At 39.0% G+C, this 17,300-nt stretch overlaps 1 protein-coding gene across 1 annotated transcript in view; it reads left to right on the forward strand.

Moving 5' to 3' along the window:
• The window catches only part of LAMA4 (laminin subunit alpha 4), a 133,633-nt gene that overhangs the window by 30,436 nt on the left and 85,897 nt on the right, over positions 1-17,300 (forward strand). Inside the window, exons 2-3 of the mRNA XM_058566427.1 lie at positions 5,657-5,758; positions 14,488-14,612. Of these exons, the coding sequence (XP_058422410.1) occupies positions 5,657-5,758; positions 14,488-14,612 (227 nt within the window). The remainder of the gene's footprint in view (positions 1-5,656; positions 5,759-14,487; positions 14,613-17,300) is intronic.

The following is a 17,300-nucleotide window of genomic DNA, read 5'->3' on the forward strand; positions in this document are numbered from 1 at the left end:
TCTTTAGTCAATCAGACTTTTCAAAAGAAATTCTAAAGCTCTCAGGAATTCAGTATCTATGCAAAAGTAGTGGCTTGTGCTTGATTAATTGGCTCCTCTGTGACAATATTTGGAAAGCACTGTGAGATTTTTGTGAAAGTTTTTAACCTCAAATGGGATTGCTTAGCTTGGTACTCACTTTATTTAATAAGTCCAAGTGACTTTTAGAAGTTTTCCACACCCAAAGATGCAGACTGGACTGTATTTCAAAGACGACGATTTAAGAATTTTAAGAAATTTCAAAAAATGTTCTGTATAGTGACAGTATTATCGGTTTAAGTCTAGTGTTCTCAAGGAGACTTCTTGGAATTAGGATAAAAGTGATTAATCAGTTGTATAAATGTTATCCTCTTTGCTAAAAAACAATCTTACTTTATTATACCTTGTGAAATAATTAATATTGTGATTACATGATGGACCTCTGGAAATAATGCCTTCTGCAATGATATCAACATATACTGTCATTCCCAGTTCCTTTAAATATAAGTGGCACGTGGGTATACCACACTAATTTCCTCAAGTTCCATCTAGTTCTAAAATCTATAAATGTAAAATTAGTCAAGTACACATACATTGATTTTTACTCCAAACCAAACACCACACTAATTATAGCAAAGTAAGCAAATGGCAATTTTCACTCATATTCTTCAAAGGCAGAAGTAAATGTTATTGATTAATCTAACCTTAGTTAGAGCAGGAGGCAAGCTGTAATAATAGAGTGGCTTAAGAATGGAGAGCTGTAAATGGTCTACAAATAATTTAGTGGAAAGTAGTTGGTCAAAATGACAATGTGGCTGAAATAGATTGTTTAAAAGGTAAATATTCCCATTCAATGGTTTTTATATATTAATAACTTTATATAATGTTAAGCATGTATCTATTTTTTAAGATTTTTTTTCTGGCATTTACAGGAGAGATTTTACTTTTTTTTTTTTTTTTTTATCCATTTCAGCTTGCTTTAGACTGTTTTTAACAGCAAAAATTTGGAAATAACCTAAATGCCCAATGAGAAGGGTTTGGTTAATATATATTAATGGTAGACCAGATGGTTAAGAGCTCAAGCTTGGTAGTCAAACAAAGGATCTAAATGTTGGGTCCGCCATTTCTTATCAGTGTTACTTGGCCTGGGTAACAAATCTCTGTAAGCCACAAAGACCTCATCTATGAAATGAAGGTAACAGAACCTCCCTCATAGGGCCATTGTCGGCTAAAATGAGAGAACTATATGACTGTTCCAGTCACTGACCAGCACAGTGACCTAAACATGGTAGATATTTATGTTCAATTAATTAAAGTTTCAATTAAATAAATTTTTTAAACTTTATTTATTTATTTATGAGGGGCAGATGTTATAGTAGAGAAAGAACAAGATTTGGATTGATCTGAAGCCCTTACAAAGCTGTGTGACACTGGATACATTTTTTTATCTTCTCTGATCCTCAGTTTGTTCATTTCTAAAATGCAGATAGTTATCCCTAACTCACAGCATTGTCATGAAGAGCAAATACCATAATGTGGATAAAGCACTTATCACAATACTTGGTATCTAGGCCCTCAATAAATGGTAACTATGATATAATTATCATCATCATTATTATCCTTGTTATTGTTATTAATTTTTTTAAAGGCCGTGGCACCATCCCAGAAGGTACAAATCCTCTGAATGCTAAAATCAGCCACCCATGCATTTATACAGTTGTCAGCTGAGGTCATTCTTCTCATGTGGGAAAGAGAGCTCAGTACAGCATCTAAAAATTGATTGCAAGACTTCTCTTCCTTATACACACATATACATAAACACCATCTTTGTTCAGTAAATTCTAGAGAGTATTCCAAAAGAAAGCAGACAGACATTATTTTCTTTGTGGGCAGATCATTCAGCTTTCACAAGCCTCTAAATAGCACGGGTCTTAGAATTGCTAAGCAAAGAGATTGTTAACCAGGAACAAAATTAAGCAATAGCTCTGCTTTCGTCCTTGAAAATAGCTACCTTTTAGTATTATAACAAAGGTCAATTTTGCCATTTCTTATAAAATTTCAAGAAGAGATTCAGTAAAAACTAACAGAACCTTCTGGAGCCATGATGAAATATTTCCACGCAAAAGAAACAACGTTAAACAGCTCTTCCTTGAGGATATACAAATTTCTCTTGAACCACTTAACAATTTAACATTCCAAGGAATCCTCTAAAGTTCTACAACACAAGGTCCAAGGTATCCAGCGCACGGGCTTTAGTAACGGCGTCAGAAGCTCCCCATGCCCAAGGTTTCCATTAGCCTATGTGGTGCCTTTATGTGAATTTAAAAATGGTACTTCTACTCTGGATAGATGAATTAGAAGATATCATCCAAATGACTGCTCCATACAACCCTATTCCTGCCTCCCTTTTTCTTCCCATCTCCCACAGTATGAGAGACTGGAATCAAGTCATTCTTCACAGATCAGAGCCTTAGCCTGGGGAGTGGATAAGTGGATAATGACAGACTCCCAGAGTCAAGTCTCCTCCTAAACTTGGCATAACATAAAGATTTCATCTTGCACACAATCCAGTCTAGGCAGTGGCTGCCTGGACTGTGTTGAAAAAGATTCTAAACTAAATCCAGCCCTAGCAGAGAGCAGTGGCTGGATTAACAGTGTAAGCCATTGGTTTCCAACAGCACATATGCCTCAGATTTCCTATCCTGGTCCACACCATTCACATCACAAAAGTTCACTGAGCAATGAATATGTACAAGGCACTGTGAGAGATGCTTTGAAGCAGTCCTTCCAAAGCTGGTCGCACATTGGAATCTTCAAGAGACTCTTTAATCCTTCATAATTTTTCTGTAAACTTAAAGCTATTCTAAAATACAAAATTTACCAAATTTTTGTTTTGTTTGTTTTTCTATGTTGTGATGATTTTATTTTTATTTTTTAAAAATGAGTCTCTTGATTTAGCCAGAGCCCCAGAGACGTAAGGGATTAGCCACTGTCGTATTCAAAATGATGCATTTATTCAGGGCAAATCTTAATTTTCTTTGTCTTCTTCAGAAGAAAACTGCAGGAATGATTTAAAGTAATGTCGGGCCGGCCCCGTGGCTTAGCGGTTGGGTGCGCGCGCTCTGCTGCTGGCGGCCCGGGGTTCGGGGTTCGGATCCCGGGCGCGCACCGACACACCGCCTCTCCGGCCATGCTGAGGCATGAAGGATGTGCAGCTATGACATACAACTATCTACTGGGGCGTCGGGGGAAAAAATAAATAAATAAAATTATAAAGTAATGTCAATTCAAAACACCTTTACTGAAATTTGATTCCTCAGGCCAAAGGAAAGTCTTTATCATCATTCATGGTACAAATAGATCTTCTCATGCCCCTTTTCCAGGCATCACTACCAGGCTCCCTGCCCCCACCATGTGCTTTTCTCCTCCAAATGCACCTCCATTCTCAGCCCCAGTCGTTGGAAATCATAGAAACAGAGACCAGAATGGTGGTCACAGGGGCTGAGGGTGAAGAAAATGGGGAGATGTTGGTCAAAGGGTACAAACTTCCAGTTATAAGATTAACAAGTTCTGGGTATTTAATGTACAGCATGGGGATTATAGTTAATAATACTGTATTATATACTTGAAAGCTGCTAAGAGAATAGATCTTAATTGTTCTCACCACAAAAAAGAAATGCTAATTATGTGACATGATGGAGGTATTAACTAACACTTTTATAGTAGTAATCATTTTGTAATACATAAATGTATCAAATCAACACATTGTGCACCTTAAACTTACACAATGTTATATGTCAATTATATCTCAATAAAGCTGGACAAAATTAAAATAAATTTTTAAAAAATACAATTTTTTTAATGCAGATTTTTTTTTGCTTCACCAGCAGTACTACTGAATCGGAAGCTCCCCCAACGTCTATAATATGGTCCGTTAGAGAGCTGGGAAACAGGTGTTTTGGAGCCTACTGCAATAATTAATACTAAACCCCTCACCATTCTTACCCACTCCTTTTATAACAAAAACCCTCCCAATGTCAGACCAGGAAGCAACACTTTCATGGGTGATCACATCAATTTTATGTCTCATGACCAGGATATATTTTTAAATAAAATAGGTTTAAAGTACATGGCACATAGTAAGGGTAATTATTGTTTTGTGAATCCTTTTTCTGAGCTATATATATGTATACCTATCTGTAGTACTGCATCATAATGAAAACATGTATTTTTTATACTTTGAAATAAAGGTCAAAAACTTGTGAAATTAGATGATGTAAATTCAATGCTTCCTGCCGCAATTTAGCACCTTTCCCTCTCTTTTGTTCCCTAGTGGAAACTGAGAAAAAGACTTACTATCAACCACAAACTCGCCGTTATAAATTATAAATTGGTCCCCTCTCAGCCTTACTTTCCCTCACTTAGAAAGATGGAATTTCTTTGCCTTTTCTTCATGGGAAAATATTATTATTCTCTATTAATCTTCCTCCAAATGGAAAATATTAGATTTTAGTTTTAGGATCCAAACTGGTGGTGTTTTTATACTGTGAATAGTAGCTAGTGATTCTTTCTTTACAGACAAAAAAGCAAGAGGAAATGGGTTTGCATAGCAGTCAGAGGGACTTCAGCCAGATATAATGAAAAATTTCCCGGTAGCCAGGACAGTGCGAACTACAATGAGTCAATGAGGGGTGTGATGTGAAATCTCCTACTCTGTAAGTTTGTGGAAACAATCTAGATTCTTATCTGTCTGGAATTCTTTAGACGTAAATCTGTCTGATGGGCAAGGAGTGGACTTCCAGGCCTATAATGCCATTTATGCCTCGCATCATCGAGACATTCCAAAGAAACATGAAATACATAAGCCCATATTCATAAGCCCAATCACAGAAACCAGGAACAATCTCACAAAGTTTCTCAACTGGAGCATTAGTGACATTTGGGGAGGGCAATTCATTGTTGTATGGGTAGACTGGTACATTGCAAGATAGTTTAACATCACCACAAACCACTTAGCACCTCTGGGTCTAATTATCTCATCAGTAGAATGAAGGAAAATAATGTGTTCCTCACAGAGTTATGAAGATAAATGAAATATATGAACAGGACCCACACAGGACCTGATAAGTGTAAGAATTCATTAATTTCCTAACTCCTCCCTTTAAAATTTTAGAATCTGAAGAAACAGAATTTTTTAAGAGCCCAAATTTATGAAAGATACAACTCCAAGTTCTTATGACATAGTCAATAATTTCTGAAACCATAGTCTTTATTTATAGGGAACATGATGCAATTCCTTACCATGACTAATAGTCATGGTTTGGTTTGGCTTGGTTTTGGAAGAAAGCATTATAAAATTTCTTTCTCCTTTACTGTTTCCTAAAATCTTATTCTTCCTTACAACGATGGGACAGTGTTAAAGGTGCTCCTGTTCTCCTGAAAAGTGAAAGAAGGGAAAAAAATACATAACAAAGAAAATTGGATATACATCACTAAATGGTGGTATGAAGAGTTCCTTTTAGTACATTTTGTAAAGAAGTATTTAGTTTAATAATCATCTCCTCTTATTCCTCTCAGAAAATATTGACCAAAATTGATCTTTTCAGTAATGAAAATGCTTTTGTTGTGTCTGTTTCAGAAATGTGATGCTGGATTCTTTCTGGCCCAGTCAGGAGAGTGTTCGCCCTGTGACTGTAACGGGAATTCCAACGAGTGCTTGGACGGCTCAGGATTCTGTGTGGTAGGTCCGGGGAACCTAGCACTTTTCACATATTTCACTGTGCCTTTGCATCTTGGGTGGGGATAAAGTATTCTTCCTGGACGTTTGAGCTACCTGCTCAGGAGTAGGAGCAAACCGCTAATTAATCTCACTTTTACCCTTCACCTTTTCCTGTAAAACACCTCATATAAATGGCTTATGATTTTAACTGGCCACCAAGGCTCGTGTCTGAATGCCTGTGTGCTCCTGGCAGTAACTGCCCCACTGCTCCCACTCCCAGCAGCTGGTTTCCTGCTGTAGGCCAATGGCGATGGGATTGATCATACACAGAAGAGGAAATCATCCATCCAAATTCCTCTGTAATAGTATAGTTTGCCATATGTTTGGCTTCACTCCACATAAACCAAGAGAATATAACAGTTGTTTCATAGCCTATTTTATAACTTACGATAGTCGGGTCTATAGATCAAAATTAGTAAAAAGAAAAAAATATATTTGAACCAAATAGCTAATAATAATGAAAGCTTTGGCCTTGTGGTCTTTGTAATTCTGTGTTCAAGCCCCCAGAGGCTTTCCTTTTTCTTTAATTGAAATGAATTCTCCAACAGACTGTTCCTCAGTGAAACATGATAGAGACTTATGGAGGAGACTGAGAAGCCTTCTAGCAAAAAAGTGCTTGCTATGAGTTTCCCATTTTCACTGAATGGCCTGACAACTTAGTGAAAATGGGAATTGAAATATTTTTCGGAAGTGGCTTTAGTAGAAGTCACAGGAGGCAAAAAAAAAGACTTATGCCCTAAGATCATGTTTTCCTTCATGAGCTGTACAATATAACAGGAAGATTAGATTCTTCAGTTTCTACGAGGCAAAAGAGGCCTTCCAAAACTGCAAGAATATTTTTGCATAAACTACAAGAATACTTAATTAAGCACACCTATTTACCTCAAAGTTAGCATAATTGTCCCCATTAAACAGATAATTTTAATTTTAAGTGGTCTCCAGGGTATGCACATGAAGGTGTTATTTTACTCATGCATGACATTAAGATGCAAATTAGAATGTTTTCATTTATTTTCAACCTAGCATTTGCCATTTTCCTAGGGACAGAGAATTAAGTGGCAGACACTAAACGTTGCTGTCTCTGTAGTGTTTGCTTAGTCCTAGTGTCTCTGTTCTCCCCTTCCCCCATCTTCTTAAATAACTGTCACATCCAGGATGTCCTCTGTAGCAGTGTAGGCACACACAGCTGCCAAAGTCCACGCCTTTCTCATGCTTCCATCTCCGGTTTCCTGTTATTTTAATCCCAGTGACATTTGAAAAGAAAATCCCATGGATGCGCTGGAACTAATAATGTACATCTCTGATAATTTGACCAATTAAAGGCTCTTTGTTATCCGGTTTTTAAAATATAAGACAGTAGGGACTGCAAGCCCATCGGCTGCTGTTAGGCAGTCAGTAGGACGGGAGATTGAAATAAATTAAAGGAGAAGAAAGTCCCTCCTGCTAGTGCCTATGGAGAGGTATGACAAAGCCACTCTTCCTTACAATGACAGGGACAGAAAAGGAGCTGTCATGCTTTTATCTGAGGGGCACGGTCATCACGTGATTCCTTCACAGTTCCTGAGGCATACCAGGTTCTAATAAAAGTTTGGGGATGAGCTGGGGTGTGAATATTTATATGCACACTCAGGGAAGTTGCCAATCTTCCAGCAATCACTTTGATCCAAGCCAGAACATTTGGAAAAAAAAAAAGAAAGAACCATCCTACTCATCCTAATCGTGGTTCCCCCACTCCACCGAACCCAGAGGGAAATACCTTTTTTCCCCTTGATTAAAGTAATATATGCTCAATGTAAAAAACACACAAAACAACAATAAAGATATATACTGTACATGGAATTCAAAGTGAAAATCACCCACAATCTTATCCCCTAAAGCTGAATATATAGATATATTCTTATAAATTTAATTTAGAAAGACCAAAAAGGATGCAATTTGTATTTAATTAAACGTTAAGTGAGGGAGCTAAAGAGGCTTGCTAATACAGAAAGAATATTTTGTCACTTAGTTGGCAAATGTATTAAATCTGTGGTGTCTCGCTGGAATCAAACTCCATTTTTTCTGTTTCCTTTGGCGTCCCTATTCCAGCCTACTGGTGGAGCAGAGCGGGTTTCTTAGCTCCTTGCCTGTTGCCCCAGCTCATTCTCAGCTCTCAGAAAGCCAGAAAAGAAGCAGTACTCCACGTGAACACTTCCTTGCGCTTACTGTGGGCACCAGAGTCACTTCTCGCAGTTTGGCTGGTCTAACTCATTTCTCCCATCTTCTATAAGCAACCAAAAATAAAAGACCGTCTTTTCTTTTATTTTATTTTGCTTTTATTTTTAAGGCTTATAACCCCTCTGCCTTGTCCTCCTCCAATTGCTTCTAATTCTTTCTCCATTCCAATGTCCAATTTCAATTTGACCTTATATTTTACCAACTGATTTTAAGGAACTAAGCCATTCGACAATAAAATATAGAGTAGACAACGTTATGCTACCACTTTAGACATATCAAAAAAGCATAGAGATTTCTTTACAAGAGGAACACTAACCCTCCAAGTGCAGAAAGGTGGCTAAGGGAAAAGTGGCTTAATTAAAGACGTTCAGTATGTATTGGGCGTCTCTCCAAAGGGCCACCTTGCATCTTATCAGACCTGCAACACATTGGGCAGAGTTCTCAGCTGAGTCAGCTAGGCAAGGCCCCCAAGCCCAGGCAACTCCGGTGGATATGGCAGGCTCTCTAGGAAAATTCCAGAAGGAAGCATGAGAAAGAAATTGAGGGGAAGAAACAGGTAGAAGCAGACAGATGGCTGGTGGCAGGAATGCCTGGTCGCAGATAACCCATATTTTATCCCAGATCTAGAAGCTAAATACAGAGAACCAAGAAGGGGCCATGACTAAGACTGCTTACCATCTAAAGAACTGGAAGAGAAAGCCAGGAGCCCACTGAGCAGAGCTAGAGTGGAGCAAATCTGACTTAAAGTTCATCGCTGGCACAGGGCTCCTCAAGTTCCTTTTGACTAGGGATTGGTCTGTCCATTGATTTCATTGATTCATTTAACAAATAAGCATTTTTTGAGCACCACCTATATGCCAGACACTACTCTAGGCTATGGGTTAAGCGGTTCCCATTGTGTGGGCTGAAAACTGTAGGGACAGAACAGCTGCTTGAAAATGCTTGTGGCCATGACCAATGTAATGACGCTCAATGTAAAGGACCATGGGAGCTTTAGAAACATGCAGAACCCCCCATCTGCTCAGTGACAATCAAATGAAAAACTAAAAAGATTTTATGTGCCAGCATTTCAGAAAAAAAAAAATTCTAAATCTGAATCAAAATATTCAGATTTGAAATCACTAAAAAAACTGCAAAAATATAATTGAAATCTAGAGAGACACATCAAGCTGTTATATATTTGCATCTGGCTGGTGGAAACACGGATGGATTTTATTTTCTTCTTTTCACTCAAGAGTATACTTGCCCAAATTTTCTACAACTGCCTGGAATAATTTTATAATTAAAAAGACACCAATATTCAGATGGACTTCTACTCTACCCTAAGCACAATGGAGAAAGGGAAGTAATCCAATATATTGAAGGCTAATGAATTTTTTATTACTCTCAAAGCTTAATTAAAACCTCATTCAGGAAAGCCAAGATATTACATCTCTAATTTATGCAGACACTAGCATTTTTCTCCTGATTTTCAAACTCTTCTTTATTATGTGTGCAAGGCAGAAATCAACCAATGTAAGTCCCCGTAAGACTAAGCGTGTGTGATCAATAAACCAGCACATTGATTAGGTGTCCAACAGCAAGAAGAAATTGAGTTATAGAGACTTCTCTTTCCTGTTTTACTTGCAGCTATAAAATTGGTACCTAGATCAAGTGCATAATTCTTACATTAAAATTTTGACAATTTTCCAATCTATTGCAAATGTGGAAAACCCCCAAATTTTTGCAAATAGTGATGGATTTGGTTCCATGCTAGCTAAAGTTTTGAAGCAAAATCAGAAAATTTCATGTCCAAAGAATTTTAAGGATGGATAGCTCAGTGGAGCTCCCTGTTGCATTGTGCCCCCAATATAAGAATATGATGGGAACGGAATGCAAATAAGTTCTCTATACATTGTTTGTGCTTCTCCTCCCAATCCTGAACGTACCTGGTCTTCTGCTGATATTCCCCACCTCAATTAATGACAGCACCATTCTGCCAACCCCCTATGCTCAGATGTTCCAGATGCTCTATCAACTTTCTTGTCCTCTTCCCTAGCATTTAACTGGACACCAAATCTTACCAATTCAACCTAGGAGAAAGCCTCCTCTCTTCCATGCTGTCCCACTGCTTTGATTCACACCCACAGCATCCCTCCCTGACCGCTGTCACAGCTCCCCACTGCTCACCGTGCCCCGCTCCAGACTCTCCTTCCCCTAATCTGTCTTCCACACTAGCAAAGGAGCCATCTTTCAAAAACACACCCTAATCAAGGCATCTCCCTTTCCAACATCCTTCAGAGGTTTTTACTCCAGCCCTACTAAGCTTCTCAGTGTCACCTCAACTTACTCTGTACTTTCATACTCTGTGTCTGAACTTGTGTTCCCTGTTCCCTCCCTGGGATTTCTTGCTTATCCTTCAAGGCCCTGTTCAAATGTCACCACTTCTGTTAAGCCTTCTCCAACTTTCTCAGGAAGAGCTAGAACACTTCCTTCCTCTTTGTCCCGGGGCAGGTCGGTGCTTTATCCACACCTCAGTCATAGCAGCTAGCACAGTAGACTATTGTCTGTTTACCTCTCTGTTTCCCTCACAAGTTGCAAATTACTCAAAAGTAGGTACCAGGTCTTCTTCATAAAATGACCCATGTGACAAAATGACATAAATGAATTGGGTCTTCTTCATTTTAGTAACAGTCACAGCTCATTGTCTGTCATGATATCAGCTTAATCCAGGTTTGTTAAGTGAATGAATGAATTGGTTAATAAAATTAACTTAAATGCAAAAACCTTTCATTTTATAATTTATGAGACACTTAGGTCACTCTTTATTGCAGTGGTATGTACTGTCTTGTTACGCTAGAGACTCAGGCTCGGGCCCAATGGTGAGTAACTAGCAAACAGTGGTACCTATACTAGTGTTTCTGCCTATAATCTTGCTTCTCAAAGTACAGTCTAGACCAGCAGCACTGGCGATACTTGGGAGCTTGCTGGAAATGCAGACACTCGGGCCTCAACCCAGACATCCTGAGTCACCATCTGCATTTTCACAAGATCCCCAGGTCATCAGTGTGCACACTGAAGTTTGAGAAGCACTGACCTAGACAGAGCAATAGTTCTCAAACTTTTTGGTCTCTTGAGCCCTTTACACTCATAAGAATTATTCAAGTTGCCAAAGAGCTTTGGTTTACGTGGGTTATATCCATCCATATTTACTACATTTGTAATTTAAAACTGAAATTTTTTTATAATATTTTCTTATTAAATTATTTGAAAATAGCAATAATATACCCATTTCATGTTAACATAAATAATGTTTTTATAAAGTATAAACATATTTTACAAATCGAAACTATCTTTCATGTCTGGCTTAATAGAAGGCAGCTGGATCTCATATCTGCTTCTGTATCTATCCATGGTGAGATCTCCATATCGTGTAGCCTCAGGAAACTCCCACCTTACGTACAAGAGAAAATGAGAGTGCAAAAGATAAATAAAATTTTAGTATTATCACGAGAATAGTCTTGACCTCCCTAGACATACTTTGAGAACCACAGATCTAGGCAGACTAGTCTTGCATGAAGCATGTGACAAAGCACACGAAGGCTAACCTGATCCTTTCAGGCCTTCTTCCTACATTATGCTGGTGCTGTGGCCAAGTCATGGAGAGACATCATTTCTCACGTGAAGGAGACACAACTGGTGCTCACGTGTCATTCCTAACACTTGTCTGCAATTGGTTGTCTAGATGTAGCTTTCTCAACCACTGGTCAAAGATTCAGAATGCATTTTGCATTTTTTAAGTGGGGCCAATTTTATTAAAAAATAAATTCTTCCCCTCCCCAACAAAATGCTTATTTATTATCGTCATTTTTCTTTTCTGTTTTTTAAATGGCAGAGCAGTGAGAGTAAAGGGATATTTGCAATCTCAGAGTTAAAGATTTTCAGACCCAGAAGACAGCTTACAGGCCATCTAGTCTAGGTCCTCATTTTACAGATAGGGGATATAAACCCAGAAAGGTCAAGTGACTTGTTCAAAGTCAACCAGCTAGAAAATGGAGGAGCTAGGGACCTTTATCCCTGCCTGCAGCACTGTCTCTGCCCAGCTCCCAGAATGTGCATCAATGCCTTTCAGGGAATTTCATAACAAATCCTCTAAAAGAAGGCAGATGAGGAAGTCAGTGTTTGCACTCTGTGCATTTAGAGGTTGGAGAAATTCGGTGGCTTTGCCTTCGAGAGTAATTGCTCCCCATGGCTGCCATGGCAGAATTAGAGCCCTGACAAGGAATCCAAAGCATCGCTCGAGCCATAAGAGGATAGAATTGGGAATTAGCTCATTTTTGCTGCTTAGTAGTCGCTTCAGGCATGAAGAATGACCTAACATCTTACAACGGGCCTATTTTCTTCTACACAGATGGGCTTCGTTTGTCCAACAAGGACTCAGACAAATTTGACCCCAGTTTACAAGCAGCCCTATCAGATTGTTTCTGGCTTAGATTCTTGGTGGTTGGGCAAGGCTCATTGGCTTTCCTTGCAGTGAGAGATTGCCACCAAGTTTGAGCTGGCTTCAGGTGCATGTTAATTTCATTTATTTGCTCCAGACACTAATTCACTAATTCACCCTTTCCCACTTTTTCCTTCCTTTTTTTCCAACAAATATTTACTAAAGGCTGACTTAGCACTAGATACAATATTAAGAACTGTGAGAGAAATATGTTAATATCCTGTTGCTTGCACATCGTACTCCATTTTTCAGTTTCTCATTGATCTGTCAGGCAATCTGAACTAGCCTCTAAATTCTGTTCTGCTCGCAGAATTCTAATCAGGGGCCAAAGACTGTCCATACCTAGTGGCTGATCAAATGCCCCAAGAGTGTTCAACCGTGATAGCCTGTTGCCCACATTAGGATTCCTCCCTTCTGACTGGTCTGTTGTATTTGATTTGAAGCTCAGACTGTTAGTAAAATAGTCTGACACTTTCTATATGGTCATTTTACAGCTCTTTTGGGAAAGGAGCCTTTTTTCTAACACACTGGAGAAGCGGTATAACGTCAAAATCAACAGCCTAGCCTCCGGAGCCAGATTGCCTGAATTTGAATCTCCCTTTTGCTGTCTACTGTCTGTGTGATGTTGGGCAATTTATTTAACCTCTCTGTGCCTCCATCTCTTCATATGTAAAATAAAAGAAAAAAAATAGTAACTTAACGTTAGAATTATTGTGATAATTAAGTTATTTAATCTAGGTAAAATGTTTAGAGCAGGACTTCACTATTATTTTATTTTCAACCTCAAAATAGAACATAAATACAAAAATAAAGAGCTCAGAGTTCAGCTTACTACTGTTCCATCTTGCCTTCCCCGAGGTTCCTCCACAGAGCACTGTTCGAAACAAGTTGAGTCTGTTGAAGCTTTTGTGCATAGATGTACCAAGGGAATTACTCAAGCAGGAGAGTGCCTCTTCAATGGCCTTCTGAGTCTAACAGTACCATCTTTCACTGAAAACCCTATTCAACTTTTATACACTCTGGCGAATGTGGAGATGAAAATGTCACAGTGCTAATGGCATTGCTTTGTGAAATCCAGTCCAGTCCAGTTGGAGAAAATATCAGTGGACTTGCATCACTGCCTATTGTAGAGTACTAGTCAGAGATTCATCCATCACTCGGCAAACAACTAGAGTACCTACTCCATTTAAGATGATGGCAGTACAGGGCTGAAAGATGCAGTGTGGGGAGCAGGGCTACTGAGACTGGGAACAGATTATAACACTACCTTGTGGGTAGTGGAAGGAGGGAAGGATCAGGGAGGGGAGCTTCAGGGAGGAATTCCTGGAGGTTTCGAGGCGTGGTGCAGATCTTGAATGATGAACAGGCCTTCTTTAGGCAGAAGAAGAGCTATTTTATGCTTTTCTTCCAATTATCCTCACTACAAATGGAAAAAATCATACAATAAACCAGCTTACTGTTTCTTGTATGTCATTATCCAAGATACCAACCCATTAGCAGAATATTCTTTGTCTACCTTCTACTCCATTTATGCTTCAGTCTGGCACATTTTGTTCTTCCAAGCCCGTAAATCCTTAAATTGTTCCCATTGTCACGGGTAAACACCAGGGGGGATTTTTTTTTTTCATATCATATTCATTCCAAGTCAGTAAGCTGATGCTCTAGAATACCCAGAGTTTGATCATTCTGATTATCATTCTGAATTGAATTGTGTAACTGATGAATAATTCCCTCTGCGCACAAACTCTAAAGAGAGTCCCCAGGCTGCTAGTGCACACACAGAAGTCCAGGATGAAGTCATCCACCATTGTCTACACTTTCCAGCATTGACTGGGGCCAGCGTGGTTCCTTTGTGCTGATCAGTACCGATGCACATCATCTATTTTGTCAAGCTTGACATCCCCGTAGCTTGAAGTATTGCTTGGTTTCCAGATTTGCTGTGTATAAAATTTCTTTTGTGTCCTTGTCAATTTTCCTATCTTTTGTCTCATAGCACTGTCAGCGGAACACGACAGGAGAGCACTGTGAGAAATGTCTCGATGGTTATATCGGAGATTCCATCAGGGGAGCCCCCCGGTTCTGCCAGCCGTGCCCCTGTCCCCTGCCCCACGTGGCCAAGTAAGTCCTGAAGGAAAATGGTCTCTTCTACTGCTTATCTCCTTTCCCTTTTTTTTTTTTTTTTCCTGCCCTATCCAGTGTTCTAAGGTTTTCCCACAGTCAAAATTGGGTACCTCAATTTGAGACAAGACTGGAAACAATATAGGAAAGGTCTCTAGCCTAAATACACTTTCAGGGGAGCTTAAGCGCTTGTGGTATAGGTGATGACTCTGTTCCCAAAATATGGGGGAGGGGGTCACAAAATCAATGAAGTCTCTCTTTTTGTAAGCAAAGCTAGTCTCATTTTTTCTTGGCTATCCCTTGACCTAGAGAGATCACAACTGGTAATGCCAACAGACTCACTATAATCTGATGTTTTCACTAGTAGTGTTTCTTCTGACTCTCGCAGAGCAGACATTTCCCTACATGTGGCAGCCAGCTAGGCTTTTAGATCAGAATTAGAACACAGATAAACAAAATGCATGCTTTAGGCCGACAGCTTATGGAAGAGTTCCAAGAAAACTAATTTTCGCTTCTGGCTATGTTGTGACCTAAGTGAGAAGTTAAAGAGAATAGACATACATCTTAATGGAAATAGTAGAATTATTTTCAGGCACACAATATGTAGAAATCCAATAGTCAAGTCACGACTGGCCATTTTATTGGCTTAAAAATGACAGAATGTAGAATTAAGATGGTATACTGGTACTTGGTTTTCCAAATATCAACCTGTTCTCCAATTCTCTGACGCCAACTAGGGGTCCTACAGTCAATTCAGTTCTGACACTGATGACCCAGAATTAGTGCAGACTCCGTAGGTTAATGGCTCAGTCCTACTTCAGAAGTCAGCCACAGATGGCATCCTCAGGCTACTCACATTTCTGCCCAGTTGACTACAAATTCAGGGGTTCTCTCAATGCCCCCCGAGGTTTGATAATTTTCTAGAATGACTCACAGAACTCAGGAAAGTGCTATACTTACGATTACAGTTTTATTATGAAGGATACAGCTCAGAAATAGCCAAATGGGTAAGATGCATAGGTCAAGGTATGGAGGGAAATTTGGGAGGGAGCAGAGCTTCTATGTGCTCTCTTTCCAGGTGCACCATCTTCTCAGCAAATCAATGTGTTCACCAACCTAAAAGCTTCCCAAACTTTGTGGTTTAAGAGTTTTTATCAAATTTTCATCACATAGGCATGATTGATTAAATCATTGGTGATTGAACTCAATCTCCAGCCCCATTGCCCTCCCTTGAGGTGGGGGAAGGGATGGGGTTGAAAGTTCCAACCTTCTAATCATGTGTTTGGTTCCTCTGGCAGACCAGCCCCCATCCTGAAGCTACTTAGGGGCCCAACAAGAGTCACCTGATTAGCATAAACTTAGGTATGATTGAAAGGGGCTCATTACAAATAACAAAAGACAGTCTTATCGCTCAGGAAATTCCAAGGGTTTTAGGAGCTCTGTGCCAGGAACCAGGAACAAAAACCAAATATATATATATTTTTTTATGATACAACAAGTGGAAAGAGTTATGTGCCTGCTTTGGCATATAATAGTTGTGTGGTCTCAGACAAGGTACTTTCTTCCCATGTCTCACTTTCCTTGGGATTTGGGGTCAAGGAGACTGGATTCAGATCTTGGTTCCATTCATTGATTCCTTTACCTGCTCTGGACCTTAGTTTTTCCCTTGGTAAATCAAAGTTGGTAAAAGGATCTACCTCATAGGGTCGGACTAAAATAATATGTGTGGAGCATGAGGGTTGGTGCCTTACACATGGAAAAGTATATGGTAGATGTTGGCTTTACTGAACGCATCCTTTGTATTTTTTCTAACACATATTTTGCTTACTCTATGGCAGGCACTGTTATAAATGTTTGGATATAATATTTAATTGATAACTGTTGTAAAGGTTAAGTTAAATAATGCATATAAAATAACTTTTAAAAGGCCTGAATGCGTGCCACACACACATACTTTCTTATAAAGAGAAAAAATGACCATCAAATGTCCCCCTAAATTTTTTTCCTTAATTGAACACCAATATTGACTAACATTTCACCTAAGACCTTACAATTTGTTCAAATCCTCTGATAAGTCTGACAGTCAGTGAAGAAGTAAGTCAGATGTTTTACAGCCCCATCTTTCTTTAGAAACCATTAAACTGCCTCAGCCCTTGCGTTGTGATTTTTCACGTCCGATGGTATTAATAATGTGTGCAAAATGGATGGTACTGAGAGTGAGACTAGAAAACTCAAACATTAGTTGTTCTGTTATTTTCACTCAAGTGTGTCCTGATTTATGAGTTCCCTTTGTCTTGTGTAGGTACATTCCTTAACTCTTCATTAATATCGTGCTCTGAAACATTAGTCTGAACCATATCTGATGGGGTGTTCAGCATGCCGCTCCCTTGCCGTGGTATAGTTATTTTGTTAAATATATTTACCTCCAACTTTCTAATAACAGGTTTCACTCGTTCTTCCATGTAAACAAACCATCATCTGCTCAAAATAGGTTTATAAGCTTTGAGCTGCAGTTTCTTTAGAAACTAACAGATGAGTTAGAAAGGCAACCCCAAAAGCTTCCTTCGAGTTATATTGTCCAACTTTTGCACTTTTTGCCCCATTCATATGACAAGACTTTCTTACCTAAATTATCTGACATTAACATCTTAAGAGACTTTGGAACCTCATTCCTCTTGAGAAGTCTTG

The sequence above is a fragment of the Diceros bicornis genome, chromosome 23 (assembly GCF_020826845.1).
Source record: "Diceros bicornis minor isolate mBicDic1 chromosome 23, mDicBic1.mat.cur, whole genome shotgun sequence".
NCBI lineage: Eukaryota > Metazoa > Chordata > Mammalia > Perissodactyla > Rhinocerotidae > Diceros > Diceros bicornis.